This window comes from Giraffa tippelskirchi, chromosome X, assembly GCF_054371585.1.
Source record: "Giraffa tippelskirchi isolate mGirTip1 chromosome X, T2T-mGirTip1v1.2.pri, whole genome shotgun sequence".
Classification (NCBI taxonomy): Eukaryota; Metazoa; Chordata; class Mammalia; order Artiodactyla; family Giraffidae; genus Giraffa; species Giraffa tippelskirchi.
In genome coordinates, this window is record NC_137289.1 from 141,635,400 (window position 1) to 141,658,113 (window position 22,714).

Below are 22,714 nucleotides of genomic sequence, written 5' to 3' on the forward strand. Positions count from 1 at the left end.
ACAAACAAGAGGCAGGGTTATGGGAAAAGGGGGTCTGTCCCCAGGAAGGTCCCATAGAGTCCTGTTCAGTTTCATCTTTAGAAGATCAAGTATATAAAAATAAGGAGAAGAAAGAAAAACACCCTTCGGGGGGCAGGGGGGACCAGGAAGACCTAGTTTGGGCATGAGAAATCTTTCTCACGGGGGCATTAAGTCTGTGGTGCAAGTCTCTGGTGGATGGAATCAGAGCCACAAAGACTGGCACCCACTCCTGACAATGGGCCTGTTGAGGGGGAGGAGCTGTGTTATTTGTTCCTTTTCTCTTGGGGAGGAAAGAACCTGGCACACAGTACCTGCTAAATAAATGCTAACTGAACATATAAATGCCCTAGTGGTTATTTCAAAAGTTCCATGAGATTCATGTGCCTCTGTTAAGAAAAAAAAAAAAAAAAAAGGAACAAATAACCAAGAACAATCATTCACAATAGCCGAGGGGGAGTGGAATGAGGAAGAGTGTGAACATCTCTTAAGGGAGATTGTTAACTTCTATCTAGAAAACAGTAGCGTCGTTTCACTGTAATAGAGCCCTTCACATAACCTTTCTTTCTCCCTTCTTGACATTACAAACATGACAATGACAGACTCCAAAATGATGAAAACCTAAGGGTTCAGCAGCAGGCAGTGAAGGTGGACATTCCCAGGAACAATTTGAAAGCTACAGTACCTTTTAGTAATAGTCATGAGAAACTAAAATAGGACTCCTGTACTTCTGTGTCAAGATAGAAGATGGAAAGAGAAAGTTCAGTTATCAAACTAGCCAGAAGTCCCCGGGCTACAGACTCAAGGATTTTAAATGGTTACAGTAGGCCTCTCTTACCCCAGTTTCACTTTTGGTGGTTTCAGTTACTCGCGGTCAACTGCTATCTGAAAATATTTAGTAGAAAATTTCAGAAATAAACAATTCATAAGTTTTAAAGTGATGAAATCTCGTGACATCAACTCTGCTCCCCCGGTACGCGAATTGCCCCTTTGTCTGGTGTGTCCTGCCCGTTAGTCACTTCGTGGCCGTAGTTATCAGATATGCTGTCACGGTTTCACAGTGCTGTGTTCAAGTGACACTTGTTTTATTTAATCCTGGCCCCAAAGTGCCAGAGGAGTGATGCTGGTGATTCAGAAATGCCAAAGAGAAGCCCTAAAGTTTTAGTTTCCTTTAAGCGAAAGGGTGAAAGTTCTCAATATGGAAAGAAAAAAATGAATGCTGAGGTGGCTGAGATCTACAGTAACAACGAATCTTTTATCGGTGAAATTGTGAAGAAAGAAGAAATTCATACTAGTTTTGCTGTCTCACATCAAACTGCAAAAGTTACAGCCGCAGTGCATTAAATGCTTAGTTAAGATGGAAAAGGCATTAAATTTGTACAGTTAGATATTTTGACAGACCACATTCACATAACTTTTATTACAGTATATTGTCCAATTTTATTATTAGTTATTGCTGTTAACCTCTTACTGTGCCTAACTTATAAATTAAACTTCATCATAGGTATGTATGTATAGGAAAAACATATTATATACGGGGTTTGGTATTATCCTTGGTTTCAGGTATCCATTGGGGTCTTGGAATGTATCCCCTGCAAATAAGGGCACAGAGTACTACAGAAAGCAACAATCTGATACAAGACCATGGTTATAATTGAGTTGAAATTGATAATAGTTTGAGCATAAGGAAAAAGGCATCAAGTTTACCTTAGCATCTTTAAAATTGTCTCTGTGACACATAGTTAACATATTATTGAATAATGTTGTTTAATTTCAGTTGTATATTTGTGTACATGATGACATAAATCCCTTGTTCTGATTTGGATATCAGATAAGAACTGTATCATTTGAATTGAACTATGGAACACCTAATGGTGCCCACCACATAATGAGGTCCCCTAGGGCAGTTCAGACTGACTGCACAGAAATATCTGGAGGTTATTAAAAATACAAATTCTCAGGTTGCATTCAGACCTGCTGTACCAGAATCTCTGGGGTAGTTCCTAACGAACCTGTGTTTTCATAAACTCTCCATTTGATTCTCATACATGGTAAAGACTGAAACCATTGAGACATAAAGGCAGGTGTCACCATTTCTATACTTGTTAATAGCATATTTAATTATCATGATAGTGGTGATATTAAGAAAACAACAAATATCCAAAAAGTAATTTTTCATTTCTGCTCAATCTTTACACATAATATACATCCTCTCTATTTTGCAATCAGAAAATGTGCTTCTGCTATAGGCTTGGAGGTGTAATATTAAGAGAAGCATAAACAAAATTACTAACTTGACCTAAATATCAAGGAAATCTTTTGTTTCCTACCTTGTTCTTTTCTAGATAATAGAACAGACAAAACAGCACACAGAATACAGTTAAGAAAAACTAGCTAAATTACAACATCTGTGCTATGCTACTTTCCTTAAAAAGAATGAAAATGTTGGCCAACATTTATACTCATTCTCATCAGATCTTCTCATTTCTTCTTCAAGGCTTGTCTTTTTCCCGAAGTGGTTCAATGGACGATAGGAGCTGCTGAAATGTGGGACGCTTTTCTGGAAGCTAGATAAAAGAAAAACCCGATGGTTTAGTTTATGAGGGTTCCGATTTAAAATAAACTATGTAAAATATTTATACCTCAGTCCTAAAACTAGCAATTTTTAAAATGTGGAAATGCTATAGACATTTCTTCTAAAGAGAAAACAAATAGAGCCCTAAGAATTGGGAAGGAAAAATAAGAGTATCTTTATTTGCAAAAGATACAACTGCATACCTTGAAAAACCAAGAGAATTAATGATAGAACAAACCCAAATAACAAATTCATCAGGAGAGCAGTATATAAAATTAACTGACAAAATCAATAGTCTTCCTATATATATATAATAACCAATTAGAAGATATACTGGAAGAGAAAACTGCATTTACAATAGCAACAAACCCCAATAAAATACTAAAAAAAAGTACCCCCCAAATGAGGAAAACTTTAAAATGCTGAAGAAAAACACAAATGTAGAATTGAGCACATAGAAAATAACATTGGTTGTCTTTGAATAGGACACATCAATAACATAGAGATGATGAATCTCCCAAGTTAGAATACAAACTCTTCCAAATATGAACAAGCTTGTTTTAAGCTGAACAAATTGATTATCTAGTTTGTGGATTTTTAAATATGCAAAATAGCTAAGAAAACTATTCAGAAAGAGTCAGACACAACTTAGAAACTAAACTGCCACCAAGAGAAAAGGAAGTAGGTCTGACTTACAGGTGTCTGTTTCTGAGTGGGAAAATAAAATTATGACTACAAAAAGTGATAAAGAGTTTTGTGGATAGTGGACACTGGGAAAAGAGTTTTGTGCATGGTCAAGATTGACCAAGTTGAAAATAAAATTTAACTGTAAATGACTTAAAAGTAACCTGGGCTTCTCAGGTGGTGCAGTGGTAAAGAATCCTCCTGCCAATACAGGAGACACAGAAGACACAGTTCGATCCCTGGGTGGGGAGGATTCCCTGGAGAAGGAAATGGTCACTCACTCCAGTATTCTTGCCTGGAAAATTCCATGGACAGAAAGGAGCCTGGTGGGCTACAGTCCATGGGTTCACAAAGAGTCGGACATGATGGAGCAACTAAGCAGAGCACAGCCACAACTAAGACTCGACACAGCCATAAAGAAATATGAACAAAACTGTTGGCACCTACAGTGCTGGTTTCAGATCACAAACACCTGAGAGCAGGGGCCCAAGGCCATCGTCACTTGCTCTATAGCAAGTGTGCGCATGCTCAGTCCTGTCCGACTCTTTTGTGACTCCATGGACTGTAGCCCGCCATGCTCCTCTGTCCATGGGATTCTCCAGGCAAGAATACTGGAGTGGGTTGCCATTTCCTTCTCCAGGGGATCTTCCAGATTCAAGGATTGAACCATATCTCCTGCGTCTCCTGTATTGCAGGCCGACCCTTCACCACTGAGCCACCAGGAAAGCCCCTGGAGCAAGCACCTCCCCTCACAAGCGCTCCTTCCGGTGGTGACGCAACAAGCAGCCGGATGCGCCTGCGCCCCTGCCGCTCCCCTCCCCCTGTGGCGCACTCGCCTCGTGCCAGCAGCTGTACATGATGTGGTAGACGGTGTCCGACGCCAGCTGGGGCCGGTAGAGCCGGTGGCCTTGGGAGACCTTCACGACCACCTGCGAGTTGTCGTACAAGTCGTAGGGCTGCTTCCCCAGGCTGAACACTTCCCACATCAGGATCCCTGCCCCGCGACGAGGGCGGCCGGCCGACAGAGGGAAGAGAGCCCACGTCAGAATGTACGGTTTGTCACGTGAGCTTCACGCGCCGCGTCAGGAAGGCTCTGGGTCAGAGCGTGGGTCCCTGGGGGATAAGTCCCAGCAAGAAGGGCAGGGTAGGGAGGACAGACTGGGCTAGCCCTTCTGGAGCCCCAGCTGTCTTATTCCTGCTCCCTGAGGCCTCGACACCCATTCTTGCTGGGAAACAGGGAGGCGGCCTGGGTCGCTGCAGGGGGAGGTCCCTGGGGCCAGGGCCCCTGGGCCGCTTCAGAGAGGCGGCGGCCCGGTCGAAGCCACAGTGACAGCCCTGGCTTCAACCCTTAGAGCGAGGCGTGGAAGTCTCCGCCCTTTCTCTCTGCCTTGGCAGTAATTTCCTGACACACACACATTAACTTTGGGTGGAAATTTAAGATAAAGTCGTGGACAACTTTCCTGATTTTCTATTGCCTCAGTCCTCTGGAACAGTGGTTCTCCACCCTTCTTGGTACCAGGGACCCATTTCGTGGAAAACAATTTTTCCCCAGGACCGGAGAGGGGGCAGGATGGTTTGGGGATGTTTCAGACGCATTACATTTATTATGCACTTTATTTCTAAGCTAATGCTGCCACTGACCTGACAGGAGGCACCGGGTCTCTGCCCTGGAGGTTGGGGACCTTTGTTCTAGAATACTTGGTTGGTCAGGTGTCCTTTTGAGAATCTGCTTAAAACCACTGGCTTCCCCTCAAGACAGTGAATGCACAGAATTTTCTGACTCATTTTCTGTAAGTTCACGGAGTGTTTTCTGGAAATATCCAGAGTATGGTGGACTCCAGATTAAGGAACCGAGCTCTGGTCATGGTGGGCAAGAGGGTGGCGTCTGGGGCCACTCAGACATGGCTTTTGAGGCACAGGTTTACCACTTACAAGGTGGGCAAGCTTCTTAACCCTTCTCAGTTCTGCTTCCCCGTCTGTAATATGTGGATATTTGCATGTCACAAAGTTGTCATGAGGATTGAATAGGATAAAACACTCGGAGCACTTAAAGGACACTGGGGACATTTTAAGCTCTCTAAATGGTGGCCATTGTGCTGTCATACTAGCCACGCCAGAGAATTCCAGCAGTCAACCAACTTCAAAACCTTGGAAAACCAGAAATATGTAAGAAGGGGGCAAATTGTTCTAGAACTATAACTGAAGTACTAACTTCAAAACTTCTTTGACTTTTAGGGCTACAGATTTTATGTAAAATATTTATAGTCAGGCAGTATTACAATTTGTGGGGACTGTGTGTGTGTGTGTGTGTGTTTTAAACGTTCTAAAAAGAACCATCCAAAAGTTTGTTGACGCCTTCACAACTCTCTCCTTGGAAGCAGTCCACTTATCTCAAGAATAATATCGTTGCTTAAAATATCTGTGGGACTCCTCTTTGAGAATTGCTTTCAGAGGTTCTGGTTTATTTTGAGTATCCTTACTAGGGTCAGATTATTTAAGAATGAATTTAGTTTTTGGAAACAGCCAGAAAATATTTGCAGCCAAATTCTGGCACATAAAAGGTAAGCAATTGACCTGAGTAATACAATTTTTGGTCAAAAAGCAGTTGTGACTATTATGGATTCTGATTTTTTTTTTTTTTTTTTTTCTGAGTAAGAAATTTTTATTAACTTGAAAACAAACTATTTGGAGAGTGTTATGGGTATGCAAATTAACCTGATTAATGGCCCTTTACACCTGGTCGCTCAGAGGGTAAAGCGTCTACCTGCAATGCGGGAGACTCGGGTTTGATCCCTGGGTTGGGAAGATCTCCTGGAGGAGGAAATGGCAACCCACTCCAGTATTCTTGCCTGGAGAATCCCATGGGCAGGGAACCCTGGTGGGTTACAGTCCATGGGGTCACAAAGAGTCGGGCACGACTGAATGACTTCACTTTGACTTTCACACTCCAGAAATATCTTTGTACCGTATTCAGTCAGGGCTCTGGGGCCACCTTTAAGGGGTAAAGTAGTGGCTTGGCTGCCTGGGGTCTAAGCTGCTTCCTGATCTACTGGAGACATTCTGATTTCATCTATTTGTACACTGGAACTTTGACTAAGATATATTTTAAATAAAATAATTTTCTGATAGTTGGAGTGGGGCGGGCCTGGATTCTTATTTTTTTTTAAATATCTTTTATAAGGCATATGAATTGATACAAAGAGATTGAAACTAAATTTGACAAGTTCATCAGCACAAAATAACATCAAGTATTCACTAAAATGCTCTTTGTGGTTTTTCCTTTTTCTGTATATTTCTTGGAATTTTTTTTACAATGAACAATACTACTTTTATAAAAGGAAGAATTATTTTAAAAAATTATCACATAGAAAAATAAATGGCTAACTAAATTTTCCTTTCTTCAGACAGTCTCCGTTGTCATGTAGAAAGTCAAATTGTACTTATGGACTAAGACAGGCATGAAATAGTTCTCAGTTGTATGTAATATATTCCATAACCTTATAATTTGGAATACTTATCCTGGGCCCATCTGACAGTGATTTTAAACAAGCCTGACATTCTTACTGATGTGGAAAAATACCAGAATATCTACAGAATCACAATTTAAGAATTATCTCTGTTTTCTAATCGCTGCTGCTGTTTATTCGCTAAGTCGTGTCCAATTCTTTGTGACCTCATGGACCGTAGCCCACTAGGCTCCTCTGTCCAAGGGATTTCCCAGGAAAGAATATTGGATTGGGTTGCCATTTCCTCCTCCAGGGGATGTTCCTGACCCAGGGATCAAACCTGTGTCTCCTGTTTGGCAGGCAGATTCTTTACCACCAGGGAAGCAATTTTGTAATTATGTTTACTTAATTTCAATGTAGATCTTTTAATAATATAGGGAGGGCCACACAGTAAGTTTGCTAGGTTTGAAGGTCATGCAGTCTCTGTGGCAGTTACTGCTGAAAGCACAAAATCAACCACAGACAATACATAAACCATATGTACAGAGGACATGGCAGCACTCCAGTAAAACTTCCCTTGTAAAAACAGGCCACTGGAATTGGTCCTGTGTCATGGTTTGCTGACCTCTGATCTAAATGATGAATTTTAACAGACACTAGCTGAAATTGGGATGGGCCAAAGAAAGTGCTAACGCATGTATGGTGTTTACACCAGGCATCCCCACCCCCTGCCCCCCCACCAAATTGGTCAACTCAGAATAATGGTTATCATGCCACTTTCATGCAAAAAGCTGATGACTTCATTTTAAGCCCTTCAACGTTTTAGACCTCATGCAAACTGGGTTTTAGTTTTCAGTGACTCCTTTTTGAAAACTGAAAATCTTCAGTGCAAAAAGCTTTTAGCCCTTTTAGCCCTTTTGATTTTTATGAGGAGGTGTTAGCAACACGCCAATTATACAATAAGTGGCAGACATCCTAACACTGACCCAAGAAAGGGTCACCATCATCGTCTTCAATCCTTTGCGTATCTCTGGGTATACAGGTAATTTTGTAAGTGCTCAGAGGGTTTGCTGAAAATGGATGTTGCTGCTATGTGGTTTCCTGTTGTGGAAGCCAGCTTGTGAAATGGGTCTCGTGTGGCCGCATTCTTACCGAACGCCCATACGTCTGACTTGCTGCTGTATTTGAAGTAGTGAAACACCTCTGGGGCTGACCACTTGACTGGAAACTTTGTTCCTACGGAACTGACATACTGGTCATCAAGAACATACCTGCAGGGGAAAACATCAACACAGCCGTTAACGCCACTTGGTTGTACCAAGTGGGAAGCCCTCTGCTGGCCGATGCAGGACTTGCAGCCATCCAGTCTCAGTCGAGGGCCTCGATTTTCTGGATCTTTTGGTTTGTGAGCTTAGCTAGAGGCTGCTTATGACTTGTAAGCATTTTTAAAAAATGATAATCTAGTTTTGAAAATACCAAAATCTGAATGCAAAGTATTTTGTAAATATAAAATATTAAAAAAAACACATAAAAGTGAAATCACTCTGAATCCCACCTGAAGGATAGTCATGCTACCACTTAAGATATATTTTTGCTTGTACTTTCCAATCTTTTTTTCTATATATAATTTGAACAAAATTGGGTTTCTGTTGTACTGAGGTTTGCTTTCATTTTTCCTTTAACGACATACCAAGAACATTTCCCCCATGGTTACGTTTTCTTCTGCAGCATCATGTTTAATGGCTGAATAGTCTTCCCTCTTATGGGTTAATGTGATTTGTTTAAGTGTGTAAGTTGCTTCTAATCTTCTGCTGTTGTAAGCAATGATGGACAACAATATCTTATGAAGATATCAAGATGATAAAAACATATGCTCAAGGATATGCAGTACACTTTTGTTTATAATATTTAGGGGTTCCAGAAGAGGAGCAGCTTTCATAACGAATTTTGAAGAAAACTTAAAAAAAAAAAAAAAACACAGGTCTTCCTATGGTGTTTTTCGGGACATGTTTGCTAAATATAGGGCTGGCTTTGGTCAACTTTTCAGATCTCTTTGAAACTATATTATCCCTCCTCAGAATTACATGTGTTTATGTTGAATTGGCATAGCTTTATAGCTGTATTTTGTCTCAATGGCAGGGGCATCTGCTTGCCCTCTAGACTCAACTGTGGGCATTTTGAGGGCAGGGATTAACCCATTTGTATCAGTATCTCCCACAGGGCCTAAGCATTAGGCACTCAATAAATGTTTGTTGAATGGAAAGGCTACCAGATATGTCTTCAGTTCCTGTATAAAACCATGAAAATTGGCTCTGAGGCTTAAATAGTAAGAGGATTCAGAATTCAGGAAATGGAAGATTCTTCTTAAACTGCTATCACAATCAAACTAACTTTTCAAATCCTAAAGTGTTGCTAGAATGCCAAGAGAATCTGAGTCTACTGCCTTACCTGATGCTACAGAAAATTTAATAAATGACAAGAAAAATTTTCCTAGTGTTAATGCTGTGCCCATTTGAGCATATAGTATTAAGAAAAAACCAGAACAGGCTAAAGGAGCCATCATACACACACAGAAACACACACACACACACACACACACACACACACACACACACACACTCTCTCTCTCTCTCTCTCCCCCCACCCCCCACAATCAAGGCTTTTTAAACTTTTCTTGTTTTTTTCCTAGTTGTAACAGGTTATATTTGAATATTTAGAATCTTTTGTGGATTTATTTACGTTTAGAAAATATTTATCAGGGTTTTGAAAGAATTAAGAGAGCCTTGGGATGATTTCTGAAGAATAATCCTATTTTTATCAGTGAAGAAATGAGTGTTCAGAGGTAGTGTGAGTGAGGAGATCCAGGTTTCTAAGCCCCCAATTCAGAGCAGGTTTTGTATCCCCGTTTAGATGTGAATGGAAATCCCTCTTTCATTGGTTGCCCTTTTGGAACTGGCTTACCTTGTCATCCCAAAGTCAGAAACCTTCACAGAGAGATCACTGTCTACCAGGCAGTTCCGAGCAGCCTTTATAGAGTAAACAAAATTACCAATAGTGAAAATGACCAAGGATCCCCTGACATCAAAATCACACGCTTTCCTTCTCTTTGGGACAACTGTCAGCAAAATCTAAGATTTACAACCCCAAATGCTGTATTTAAAAGGAAATATCTAGAGTATAGATGTTGTCTTTTTTCCTTTGCAATTTTCAATCTTTCAAAATGAAAATGTGCTCGCAGAAGTATTTTCCCTCAAGCATCCATCCTTGTCAAACAGTAAGAGAGGTATTAGACATAAAACACAGAACCTGAACTCATCAATGAGAAGCGAAAAATCGTCTAGGGGTTCCCTCTCCATTGCTAGAACCCTGTGTGTTAACAGATGCTTGGAAGGTGTAAATGCAGCACTGAGAATCTGGAATGCACTGGCCTAGCGTGCATGGCACGTTTGCTGTTTAGCACCAGAAAATCTCTAAAGATCAACCAATACTAGTGCAAATCAAGCAGAATACTCTCCACACCCACCCTGACTCAAAGATGCACGCATTTCGTTTCTTGTATTTTCATTTATCGTATTAAATGATTGCTTTAGCACTAAATCCTTCCTGGAGTAAAGGTTAGCTTGGGTTAAATGGTTCTGGGAAACACTAAGTTGACCAAAGTCTTTCCTTTGCATCTGTTTTCCATTATACCACGACCTAACTACGTAGACTTGGATGGCTTCTTTAGAAATTCTTTCTATCCTTGAAGTGTTTTATTTTGAATTGTGATTTTTATCACAAAAGTGTCATGTGCTTAAGCAAATGAGCAAAATATTGGTTGGTCAAAAAGTTCATATGGGGTTTTTGGTAACATCATATGGAAAAACCCAAATGAACTTTTTGGCCAATGCAATGTAAATGAAGATGCTCTCTTTGCTGTCCCTCCCAATGGCCCCATTGCTGGAGACGGGAGCTGGAGATAGCTTTCTTTCCTTACCAAGTCCCGATGTATGAATTGGTGGCTCTCCAAGAAGGCCATGCCTTCACAAACATCATAGCACATTTCTAAGAGCTGGGAGGGTTCAAGTCTTTTTCCATGACTCTTCAGGTAACTCAGTAAGCAGCCATTGGTTATATATTCAGTCACTATGTATATAGGGTATCTCTTTGAACACACTCCGTAGAATTTCACCAGCTTGGGATGGTTGAGTTTCCTGGAAGCAAGAGATATTCAAAGTTCAAAACTGAATTCCCATACTCCATTTTCCAGATGTCCTGAAAAAGAATCACTGTCAGATTTTTGTTTGTTTTAATTTCTGCCCTTATACTGGAACAGAAGAGAGGGGAAAGTTTAGGATCTGATTCTGGGAGCATTAGCCTTTGGAGGCAGAAAAATGCTGCCTCCTATTGGACACTGACAACCTCAGCATCCATTAAGCTGGTTTGGGTGCTTGTTCAACTTCCCTGCAGGGAATCAGGGAAGCAGTGGTCTGTCTGTTGCCTCAGAAATCCTGCTTAGTGTTGTAGCATGTTGAGAATTTCTGTGACTGATTTGGAGGAAGCTATATCCTAAGAGCAGTCACTTCCATTTTAAAGCATCTAACTTTCATGTAGCATTGAAACATGTATATTATCATATGTGGAACAGAACACCATTCCATGTTAGATGCATGAGACAAATGCTCAGGGCCGGAGCAATGGGATGACCCAGAGGGATGGGATGGGGAGGGAGGTGGGTGGGGGGTCCAGGAAGGGGAACACATGTAAACCCATGGCTGATTCATGTCAATGTATGGCGAAAACTATTACAATATTGTAAAGTAATTAGCCCCCAACTAAAATAAATAAATTTATTAAACACACACACACACACACACACAAAAATAGAATATGAAGGTAAAATGAAAACAGTTGTCATATTAGAGAAGTGAGATTAGCAGTGATTTTCATTTCTTTTAAAAAAGCTTCATTTTGAGTTATTATGATGTTATTTTTTGTTAATAGATTTAGAAAATAGTAACTACATGACATGGGCTTCCCAGGTGACTCAGTGGTAAAGAGATCCGCCTGTCAAGCAGGAAACATGGGTACCATCCCTGGGTGGGGAAGATCCCCTGGAGGAGGGCATGGCAACCCACTCCAGTTTTCTTGCCTGGAGAATTCCATGGACAGAGGAGTCTGCTGGGCTACAGTCCATGGGGTCGCAAAAGAGTCAGACATGACTTAGCAACTAAACAACACCAACAACCACATGACATAGCACTTCTAGTAGGTCCTGACAGCTATTACGATGTTCATCAATTACTCGTTATGTAATTGACCTACTTTTATCAATTAACAGGATGATTCTTTTTTTTTCTTTTCCATTATGGTTTATTATAGGATATAGAATATAGTTCCCTGTTCTGTACAGTAGGACCTTGTTGTTTATCCATTGTATATGTAATAATTTGCATCTGCATTTGCCTTTTGCATCCCAAATTCCCACTCTATCCCTCCCAGTCCCCCTCCCCCCGGCAACCACAAGTCTGTTCTCTATGTCTGTGAGTCCGTTTCTTTTTCACAGATAAGTTCATTTGAGTCACATTTTAGATTCCACATATAAGTGATATCATATGATATTTGTCTTTTTGTGTCTTTACTTAATATGCTAATATCTAGGTCTATCCATATTGCTGCAAATGACATTTTTCATTTTCTATGGCTAATATTCCATTATGTATTCTATGATATGTGGACTCTTGATTCAGGCCTTACAGATGTTAGGGACAGTCCTGTTAGCATGAATGTCCTCTCATGATGAGGGCTAAACAACAATTCCTCAGAAGAAACTTACATCATGGTCTGGGCCTCCTGGAAGAATTCATCTTCTGACATGGAGCCCTCCTTGATCATCTTAACAGCAACATCATACTGCCCCTTCCACTTGCCCAGATGGACCACTCCAAACTGGCCACTTCCCAGCTCCTTTAACAGGGTAATCTCTTCACGTTTCAGTTCCCAGATTCCTAATAAAGCAAGACAGGCACTCTTTAGGATAAGAATAGAAGGGTTTGAGGCTAACAGCTTCTCAAGTGACTTCCTCTCCAGTGAGAATTTAATACTGACAGCATGAAGAACAGCAAGACTTTTTTAAAAAGTTGCTCACTTTAAAAGAAAACTGTTAGTTATGTGATCTTATGACCTGTTAGACCACATGACAATGCCACCAGAACAATATTGTTACTGAAGTAGCTACAATTAGTGACAAGAAAGATTATAGAGTTAAAAAAATCTTTACCAACCAGAGGTATCTTGGAAAGACTTGATGTGTTTAGTGCCCTTAGCTTGGTGAAATAACATTACATTTTCTTATAAAACAAATTAAACTCTGATCCAGGAGGGTGTCATTATTGAAAGTAAATTTACTGGGAAAAAGAAGACAGGAAGCAGATCCCTGTTCAGATAGTGCCAGGGAGGGCCTCAGCTCTAATATATTCATTCATTTTCTTGAACAAACTAAAATCGTTTCTATCCTCCCAACCTAATTTTGTAATCTCCCTAGCATACCAAAAAGGTGGATCCACTGCCTGTCCTTTCTTATTCTGGGAGTCTGTGCCTGATCATGGAGCTAGTTTGCAACCTTATGTACTTATGATGATGACACTCTCCCAGATCAGAGTTTAATTTGTTTTATAAGAAAATGTAATGTTATTTTACCAAGCTAAGGGTACTAAGCACACTAAGGATTCTTTACTGCTGAGCCAACAGATATATAATATATAAAAATGTATGTATATGTACATATAAATATATATATATTTTTTAAACCAAAAATATAGGAGTTTAAGAGCACAAGGGCATGTCCATACCGCTTCCCAAGGACACAGAGATGGGAACCTTATTGGCCTTGGTCGATACAGGGTGGCGGAGTCGTGTGATCATGCCTGCAATGAAATCAGTAACATTATCCTCACATGATCGCATTGTATCACATCACATTACATTACATTGGTTCACATCTCTGCTTCTGCTCTCTCTAGAGGAGCTGAAAAAGCACAGAATTCAGGATGTTCTCATGCAGAAAGAGAATCTATTCTGACCATATTCATCTTGTAAAATTAATTTTCTGGACTTGACTAATTAGTTCTATATAAAACAAGAATTAAAAGTGTAAAACTACTTTATGTGATTTTTAAAAATCTCATCAAAATTAGTTTCTTGATGGAATCTATTTTAAAATTTTTCCCATTTATATTTTGCTAACTTTTTTCCTTTTTTATTATTGTGTTATTAGCTAGCCATCAAGTATCTTTTAAATTGAAGTACAGTGGATTTACAATACTATATTAGTTTTGGGTGTACAACCTAGTGATTCAATATTTTTATAGATTATACTCCATTTAAAGGTACTACAAAATAATGGCTGTATTTCCCTGTGCTGTATAATATATCCTTATAACTTGTTTATTTTATACATAGTAGTTTGTATCGCTTAATCCCCTACCCTTGTCTTGCCCCTTCCCCTTCTCTCCCCCAGTAACCACTAGTTTGTTCTCTATATCTGTGAGTATGGTTAGTCATATTCATACATTTATTTTTTAGATTCCATGTATGTTATAACAAAGTATTTGTCTTTCTTTGTCTGACATTTCACTGAACATAAACCTTCTAGTCCACCGACTTGTTGCAAGCGATAGAATTTCATTCTCTTTTATGACTGAGTAATATTCCATTGTATATATGTACCACATCTTCTTTATCTGTTCATCTGTTGATGGATACTTAGGTTGCTTCCATATGTCAGCTATTGTAAATAATGCGTCTATGAACATGGGGTTCATATATCTTTTTCAAGTGAATGTTTTTATTTTCTTTGGATATATACCCAGGAATGGAATTCCTGGATCATATCGCAATTTCTATATACATATTTCAGCAGTCAATCAGGCAAAATTAAAAAGAGTGATAGTACCCAGGGTCAGTGAGAATGAAGTGTTGCTCTTGGTGGGAGTGTACATTTCTGAAAAGCATTTGACAGTGCCTCAATTTTAAATGTTCTTAACCATTATCTCAAATTCTTTTAGGGATTTTGGCTACAGAAACACCCATACAGGGGCACAAAGCTATATTTACTGAAACAAATGATGGGAAAATATTGTATATACTCCAGCTGCTTATCAGTGTAGGATTAGGTGAAAAATTATGAAGTAATTCTATACTAGAATTCTCTTTTAACAGAACAGACTCAACTATATGCGTGTGCATGGGAAGACCTCTAAGATGCTTAGTAAAGAAACTAAGCTGAAAAGTAGTATGCGTAGAATGATCTCATCTCTGTAAACATTTAATGTGTATACATACACACACACACACACACACACACATATATAATGAATGTGTTAGTATCAGCATAGAAAAAAAAATTCTTTCAGAATAACACTGACTTGTTCATGGAGGTTATGTCTCCAGTGATGCACACTTCTATATTATTTGAATTTTGCAATCATCTTCTATAGGCAGAAAAAAACCCTGCAAATATTTTAAAAGGGAATCTCTACTTCTAAGTCACCGAACTCACTCAGCTTTGTGTTTTTTCTGGCACTGTAGAGTGTATAATGTTATATTCCAGGAAATGTAGGTTAAAAACCACACAGCAGGACTTCCCTGGTGGCTCAGTCGTAAAGAATCCGCCTGTCAATGCTGGAGACATGAGTTCGATCCGTGATCCAGGAGGTTCCCACATGTCGCACAGCAACTAAGCCTGTGCCCCACAATTATTGAGCCTGCACTCTAGAGCCCAGGAGCCACAACTGCTGAAGCCCGTACACCCTAGAGCCCATGCTCCACAACAAGAGAAGTCACTGCAGTGAGAAGCCCACACACTGCAACTAGAGAGTAGCCTCTGTTGACTGCAACTAGAGAAAGCCAGTGCAGCAACAAAGACCCAGCACAGCCAAAAATAAATGAATAAATAAAATTGTGTGTGTGTATATACATACACATACACACAAAACCCCACACAGCAGGCATAGGGCTTGTGAGCCTTTTTTCCCTACTTTCATGATTCCTTATATAATTGAGAGTATTGGGGGAGGGGGAGGGATAAATTAGGAGTTTGAGTTTAGCAGATACACACTACTACATGTAAAACAAACAAGGTCCTACTGTATAGCACAGAGAACTATATTCAGTATCTTATAATAACCTAAAATGGGAAGAATCTGAAAAAGAATATAGATATATATATAACTGAATCACTTTGCTATACACCTGAAACTGTAAATCAACTGTTCTTCAATTTTAAAAAAGAGAATTTGGAGGGTCAGTAATGTCCAAGAAAATTTATATTTATCAACATAAAAAAAAACTGAACCAAGTTACCTGCTGAATTGTGTTGATGATAGTGAATAAGCTTTGGAATGGAATCAAAACAGTAGTTTTCTGCCAGGTACAATTTGTTCTCAGCATTTGTATGAACATGGTAATGTTTGACAGTTCCTTTTTTATCACTAGTAAGGAAGAAGGAATGTTAGAATGTTTTAAATCAACTATTGAAGCTTGATTAAATAATGATTAAATCATCATCTTAGATACATTTGCAAATTTTGGAGAGGGAAGTCAGAGACGGTTTCTCAGTCTCGACATCTGGTGTTTTTTCTGGAGGTATACATGACAGCCCATAATTATGTAAGAGAGCTCCTCTCTGAACTCAGTGGATCCTTTGTGCTCACAGAGAATTCATCTATCATAAAATTCCCCCTTTCTGTACTTTTCTTCCCTTAGTAAGTATAAAGCAGCCATCTTCCTTTGATGATTAAGAGCCCTGCAGTTTTTAGGATCATTATTCTGAAATATCAGTTCTCTTTTAGGATAATAATGGAGATTAAAATGTGGGAAGAAATGGTCATTAGGCTGTGGGTGGAGGCTCTTTTGGGAGTGGAGTGTACAGGATGGAGTGGGTGGGAACAGCCTTTAATTCCTCTTGTGAACTTGTACCTTTTCCACATAAAACATTCTTTTTCTGTTGCTCTACTTGTAGAAAATAGTGGTGAATTGATGCATGTTGATTTAGGCTAACCAGCAATGATGTGCCTGTCTTAGATTTTTGAGTATGGCATGGCAGTCCAGGCTTCTCTGGTGGCTCAGACAGTAAAGAATCCGCCTGCAATGCAGGAGATGCAGGAGACAAGGGTTCAGTCCCTGGGTTGGGAACATCCCCTGGAGAAAAGAATGGCTACCACTCCAGTATTCTGGAGAATCCCATGAACAAAGGAGTCTGGCAGGCTACAGTCCATGGAGTTGCAAATAGTCGGACATGACTGAGTGACTAAGCACGTGCATGCGCACACACACACACATGCACACACACAGAGCAGTCCAGAACTGGGTTTTGAGTAGAGTTCTGTTGCTGGCTAGCTACCTCATCCAGTTGTTACAAAGTTCAGATGAGATTATGTACATATCAGTTTGCACCATACTTGGCACATAAGAAGCTATTAATATATTCTTGTTGCTGTAATGCCACCCTTACTAGAATTGTAATTATAAAAAGAGAAAGGATGTTTTCTTGTTGCAAATGGCTCATCGGCTCTTGGTCTTAGAATCAAATTCAGCCCACTGATGGTGTTTCATAAAAGAAGCCTTCTGTAGTCATTCACTGGGATTCTTTTCATTTGATTCCTCATCTGTTTGGTGATTTTTTTCTCCCCACCACCTTCAAAAATGAATCTGGTGTCAAGAAGCTTAACTGAGAGGACTTTTGACATCAAATTTGGCTGAAACTGGAGGGCCTGAGGGCCACAGATATTTTGATATTCAGTGATCCAAGCCTTATCCGCCTTCTTACTGGGTTGGCTTTAGTCACCACCCACATTTGCAACCTTGTACATGAGGTGCACTGGGAATGTGGCTTCTAGCATTGAAAGAGGCCATGCGGATGTTTATGGTACATGCTGTTATCTCAAATTGGAGGTAGGCACTGTGAAAACATTCCCGAAATAAGATAACTTTTACATTAATTATTTTAAAAATACACATATGCAATAGGAGACAGGGCATATCGAGAAACCACCAAGGCCTTTCAGTCATTCAGGGTCATTCAATCCAACCGTTAAGAAAGGGTCGCATATGTAGACATTTTTTTTCAAATGGTCCTAATCAAGATCTGACCAGATTTCAGCGAAGACACAGGGATATGGTTGAGAGAACATGAACATGAACTCAGCTGTTGAAGGTATGGCTTCAAGTCAATCATTTTTAGTTTTGAGGGTGGGTATTTGTAAGCTCTGTTTGAACCACAATCCTCTCATGTAAAATGGCACAAATAAAAACAGCTCTCCTCTTTGCTTCACAGGATGTTTAGAAGGAACAAAAAGGCTAACAACCAATGGGAAAGTGGCTTATAAAACTCTGGAGGGGGATCCTAATGTTGTTGATGACAGCTTGCTTGAGATGACTGTGGGGGCCTTATATACACTTAAGTGTTGGGATGGAAGTAGTGGGGCAGCTCATATTACTTTTTCCAAACAACAGCAATAATAGTAAACATTTATTACTATGTGCCAGGCACTGTTCTTATCCAATATGCAAATTAACCCATTTCATCCATAGAACATAATAATTGTTATCATGGCCACTTTTCAAATGAGGGAGTTGAGGCATAGAAATCAAGTAACTTGCTTAATGTCATAATGTTTCGGAATGGCAGAGTCAGAATTTGGACTCAGAGGTGTAGCTTCACACCAGAACTTTTAACCCCACCAACAGGATAGCATCCTAGAAAGAAGCCATCGGCAAAAACACTGCTACACTGAATCAACCTCCTGCTCCCACTGGAAAGACTTACTAAAAACCAGACGTTGGGGTAGGTTTCTCAGTTCAGCTAGTGGCTAGAACCAAGAGGGTAGAGGCACCATTGCTATTTTTTTCTCTCTTTCTAGGCTCAGGATGTGGAGAAGGAAATGGCAACCCACTCCAGTATTCTTGCCTGGAGAATCCTGTGGACAGAGGAGCCTGGTGGGCTGCTGTCCATGGGGTTGCACAGAGTCGGACACGACTGAAGCGACTTGGCATGCATGCATGCACTGGAGAAGGAAATGGCAACCCATGCCAGTGTTCTTGCCTGGAGAATCCCAGGGATGGAGGAGCCTGGTGGGCTGCCGTCTATGGGGTCGTACAGAGTCGGACACGACTGAAGCGACAGCAACAGCAGCAGCAGGCTCAGGATGAATCAAGGGGGAATAATGCAGGATTCCTTTAATAAGCGTTTCCTGAGGCAGTCCGTATACTGGGCAATACTCTGCTGCCTGCAATGGGTAGGAGTGAATCACCTAGAAAACAGCCTCTTGAAAGTAGTGGGGGTGGGGAAAGGCAACTACAAATGGTCACATTCAACAGAAATACTTTGATTCCAGATTCCAGAGTTGAAAGATGGGGTCTTATCACAAAATGTAGCTGAATGACCAGGATATTCAAAGAACACGCACAAGAAGATAAAAAAAGAAATCCATATCATACTTACTTCATAGCCTTACTAAACAAGGACACTGTGTACATTCCCGCCTGGCTGGAGTTTCTAACCATAAATGCTCCTTCTTTCCCCTAAATAGAAAGGTGAATGTGGAAGGGACAGAAAACATTTTCATTATTCTTGAAAATGACTTGTGCTGGTAGGTGGTAGGAAAATAGATCTTTTAGATCCACTTTAAATGTCATTGACAACACAGATTGCCCACCAGTTGGCACAGAAAGAACTCCCCGTTTAGCTTCCCTCTTTCTCTCATTCGTTGTCTTTATAGATCTACCCTGTGTGCCTAAACTCTTCCTCTCCAGTTAATTTTTAACCTGTGATACTTTTCCTTGTTTGGTGTTTGTGCAAGGCTAACATTTTAATCATTCAGAAATAAAATTTAAAGCCAGCTATCCAGATGGTAAAGAATCTGCTTGTAATGCAGGAGACCTGAGTTTGATCCCTGGGTCAGGAAGATCCCCTGGAGAAGGAAATGGAAACCCACTCCAGGATTCTTGTCTGGTGAATTCCATGGATAGACGATGGGGTCGCAAAGAGTCAGACATGACTGAGCGACTAACACTTCTATCACCATATCATGCCCCTGGAACATTTTAGAAAACCAAAGATGCATAACAAATCATTTGTTAAATTTATGCTCAACTTGCCTTGCTTAATATGCTGATTCTGAGCAAGTTTAGATTGAGACAAAGTGGATTTTAAAACTGTGAATGTGAAAAAACACTGAGTTAGATAGTGGTCACCACCTTCTCGCTATTACCCCTCAAAGAAATAATTTGTGTGCTGTATTAGGTTGAACTATAGCAAAGTGTCATTTTTGTAGGTCAAAAGAGTTTGCCATTGGTAAGTCCATTACCAGCTAGTAACAAAATCCGATAGATTTACTCCCCATTACATCTGCAGTACTCTGGTTTAGGTGCTAATGGTTTTTGTGACGGATTTGAAGTATGAGGTACAGATGGCCCCCAGTAAGTCTTCTCTTTGTATATTCCTGCTCTGGGCAGTCCCCTCCCACATTGACTCTGGGCTGAGCCATGTGATTTGCTTTGGCCAGTGGGACGTTTAGCAAACATAACAAAAGCTGAGACTCCGTAATTACTTGCCCTGAACTGTGAGGCTTGGCCTCTTCAACCACTGCCTTGAGATCACCATGCTGTGAGGAAGCCCAAGTTAGCCACATGGAGATGGAACATGACACCCACACTGGTTGACTGCCCCAGGTAACCCCACTCTTAGTCAGTCCACCAGCTAAAGGCAGCCACATGAGTGAACCTAAGCAAAACCTGCAGAAAAACTGCTGGCCCAGCTGCCTCACAGAATGGTGAGGAATCATACATCTTGTTTCCAGCCACTAAATTTTTGAATGGTTTATTATATAGCAAAGGGAATAGAGGAAGGCTAGATGTGAAGGGCCTGGTAACCCATAAGCTAAAAAATTAACACTATGATGTCTGGACTGTATAATTAACAATAGAGTTTATCTGAGCAGTGTGTTACCCTCTGAGCCTAACAACAGAAAGACATTCTTAGAGGCTATTTTAAAGATGAAACTACTTACCTTTTGTCTCAGTAACTGCTCAGATTGTGACCTGGAGATGTTACCTGCAAACCAGCTGCAATAGAAAAGAATTCCATTTTGAGAATGAATAGTTTTTAATTGCATAACTTGTCACTTAACTTTCTCATCTGTAAAATGAGGCATTGGCTTAGGTCAGGGGTTTCCAAACTTGGCTGCTGAAGAGAATCACTTGAAGAGCTATTTAAAAAACTCAGATTCCTGAGTCTCCGCCACCCAGTTGTGATTCTGGGGGTGGGGCCTACGTATCTTTCCTGATTGTTTCCCCAAGGCACACCTCTCACCCCTCTTTGGAATCTAGAAATGATGGAGACAGAGACTATCTGTATGGTCACAGTTGGGCTTTCTGAATCAAAGGAAGCCTTCCAATTCATCTAAATACTAAAGACTAAAATCCATGATGAGAGGTTCATTTCCATTGGTTTAAATCTTTGTCAATTGTTAAAGTACTATTATCTTTGGATAATTTTTGTGCTAGTCTTTCTCAGTCATTTTTATCTTAGTTTGAATGATTCCAGCAGGTGCCTTTTGGAGGATAAATGTAGGGGAAGTAGAGGTGGTGACATGTACTTCGAAAAAGCTCTCACTACACTTGTAGCCAATGAATCAATAACAGAACTCATACAAAAACAAAGCTAGTAATATGTGTTCTCCTAGTGTCCAACTGACTTAGTCACTGTCAGGTAGAAGGTGTCTGAGAGATGCAGTGTGCCTTATTATTCCCACCTCTCCTTAATGCCAACCTCTAAGTCCTTGGTGGCTCAGATGGTAAAGAATCTGCCTGAAATGCGGGAAACCTGGGTTTAGTCCCCAGGTTGAGACAATCCCCTGGAGAAGGGAATGGAAACCCACTCCAGTATTCTTGCCTGGGAAATCCCATGGACAGAGGAGCCTGGCAGGCTACAGTCTATGGGGTCACAAAGAGTCGGACAGGACTGAACGACTACACTACAACTAAGTCCAGGAGATGATTATTTGTACCTAATTGTTGTCCAATGATAGAATCTTAGATTTTGGAAAGGACCTTAACAGCCACTTAAGACCACTCTGTTTCTGTGTTAATTGAGGTGATCACACATTCTTACTTGCCCAGAGGAGTCCACTTTATGTCTGTATGGTCCTATGTCTTTGTCCTATGTCCAGGTGTAACATTGAACAGTGCTTTCTTCCTTTTCCTAAAGTATCCTAGTTTGGATTTTCAATGATAAGATCACCCTCGAAATAGGAATCTCCCAACATAAAAATGCTCTGATATTCAAGGCTCAGTTGTGCTACCATGTGAAATTACTGCATCATAACTAACTTCAAAATTGGACTCAAAGCTAATAAGAGCCTTCAAAAATCATCCTGATGAGGGCCTCCAGGAAAGAAATAATCAGCAGAAATGTCATAGGCTGTATCTATGAAGACAAAGCAAAAGGAAGGGACGGGGGCAGCTATGCAGTAAATCCCAAGAATTTGTGCAGCCAGCTTAGATCATCTAGACTGGGGGGAAAGTATGTTGATGAGGATGAAAGAGGAGAGTGAGAAAGCTGGCTTAAAATTCAACATTCAAAACACTAAGATCATGGCATCCGGTTCCATTGCTTCATGACAATAGAAAGGGAAAAAGTGGAAGCAGTGACTGATTTTATTTTCTTGGGCTCCAAAATCACTGCCGACAGTAACTGCAGCCATTAAATTAAAAGATGCTTGCTCCTTGGAAGAAAAGCTATGATAAACCTAGACAGTGTATTAAAAAGCAGAGGTGTCACTTTGCCTGCAAAGGTTTGTCTAGTCAAAGCTGTGGTTTTTCCAGTAGTCATGTACAGATGTGAGAGTCGGACCCTAAAGAAGGCTGAACGCCAAAGAATTGAATTGTGCTTTTGAATTGTGGTGCTGGAGAAGACTCTTGAGAGTCCCTTGGACGGCAAGGACATCAAAAC

At 40.3% G+C, this 22,714-nt stretch overlaps 2 protein-coding genes across 3 annotated transcripts in view; one reads left to right on the forward strand and one right to left on the reverse strand.

Annotated features, from left to right (window-relative positions):
- Window positions 1-1,432: 1,432 nt before the first annotated feature.
- The window catches only part of BMX (BMX non-receptor tyrosine kinase), a 46,159-nt gene continuing 24,877 nt past the window's right edge, over window positions 1,433-22,714 (reverse strand). For both annotated transcript variants that reach the window (XM_081565283.1, XM_081565282.1), the window contains 10 exons: window positions 20,772-20,826; window positions 19,205-19,284; window positions 16,066-16,193; window positions 13,554-13,628; window positions 12,539-12,710; window positions 10,700-10,916; window positions 9,685-9,749; window positions 7,876-7,994; window positions 4,114-4,271; window positions 1,433-2,585 (listed from right to left, as the gene is read on the reverse strand). In XM_081565283.1, the coding sequence (XP_081421409.1) occupies window positions 2,511-2,585; window positions 4,114-4,271; window positions 7,876-7,994; window positions 9,685-9,749; window positions 10,700-10,916; window positions 12,539-12,710; window positions 13,554-13,628; window positions 16,066-16,193; window positions 19,205-19,284; window positions 20,772-20,826 (1,144 nt within the window). In that variant the 3' untranslated portion in view covers window positions 1,433-2,510. The remainder of the gene's footprint in view (window positions 2,586-4,113; window positions 4,272-7,875; window positions 7,995-9,684; window positions 9,750-10,699; window positions 10,917-12,538; window positions 12,711-13,553; window positions 13,629-16,065; window positions 16,194-19,204; window positions 19,285-20,771; window positions 20,827-22,714) is intronic.
- The window catches only part of PIR (pirin), a 215,981-nt gene continuing 197,369 nt past the window's right edge, over window positions 4,103-22,714 (forward strand). Inside the window, exon 1 of the mRNA XM_081564115.1 lies at window positions 4,103-4,326. The gene's annotated coding sequence lies outside the window, so the exon portion shown is untranslated. The remainder of the gene's footprint in view (window positions 4,327-22,714) is intronic.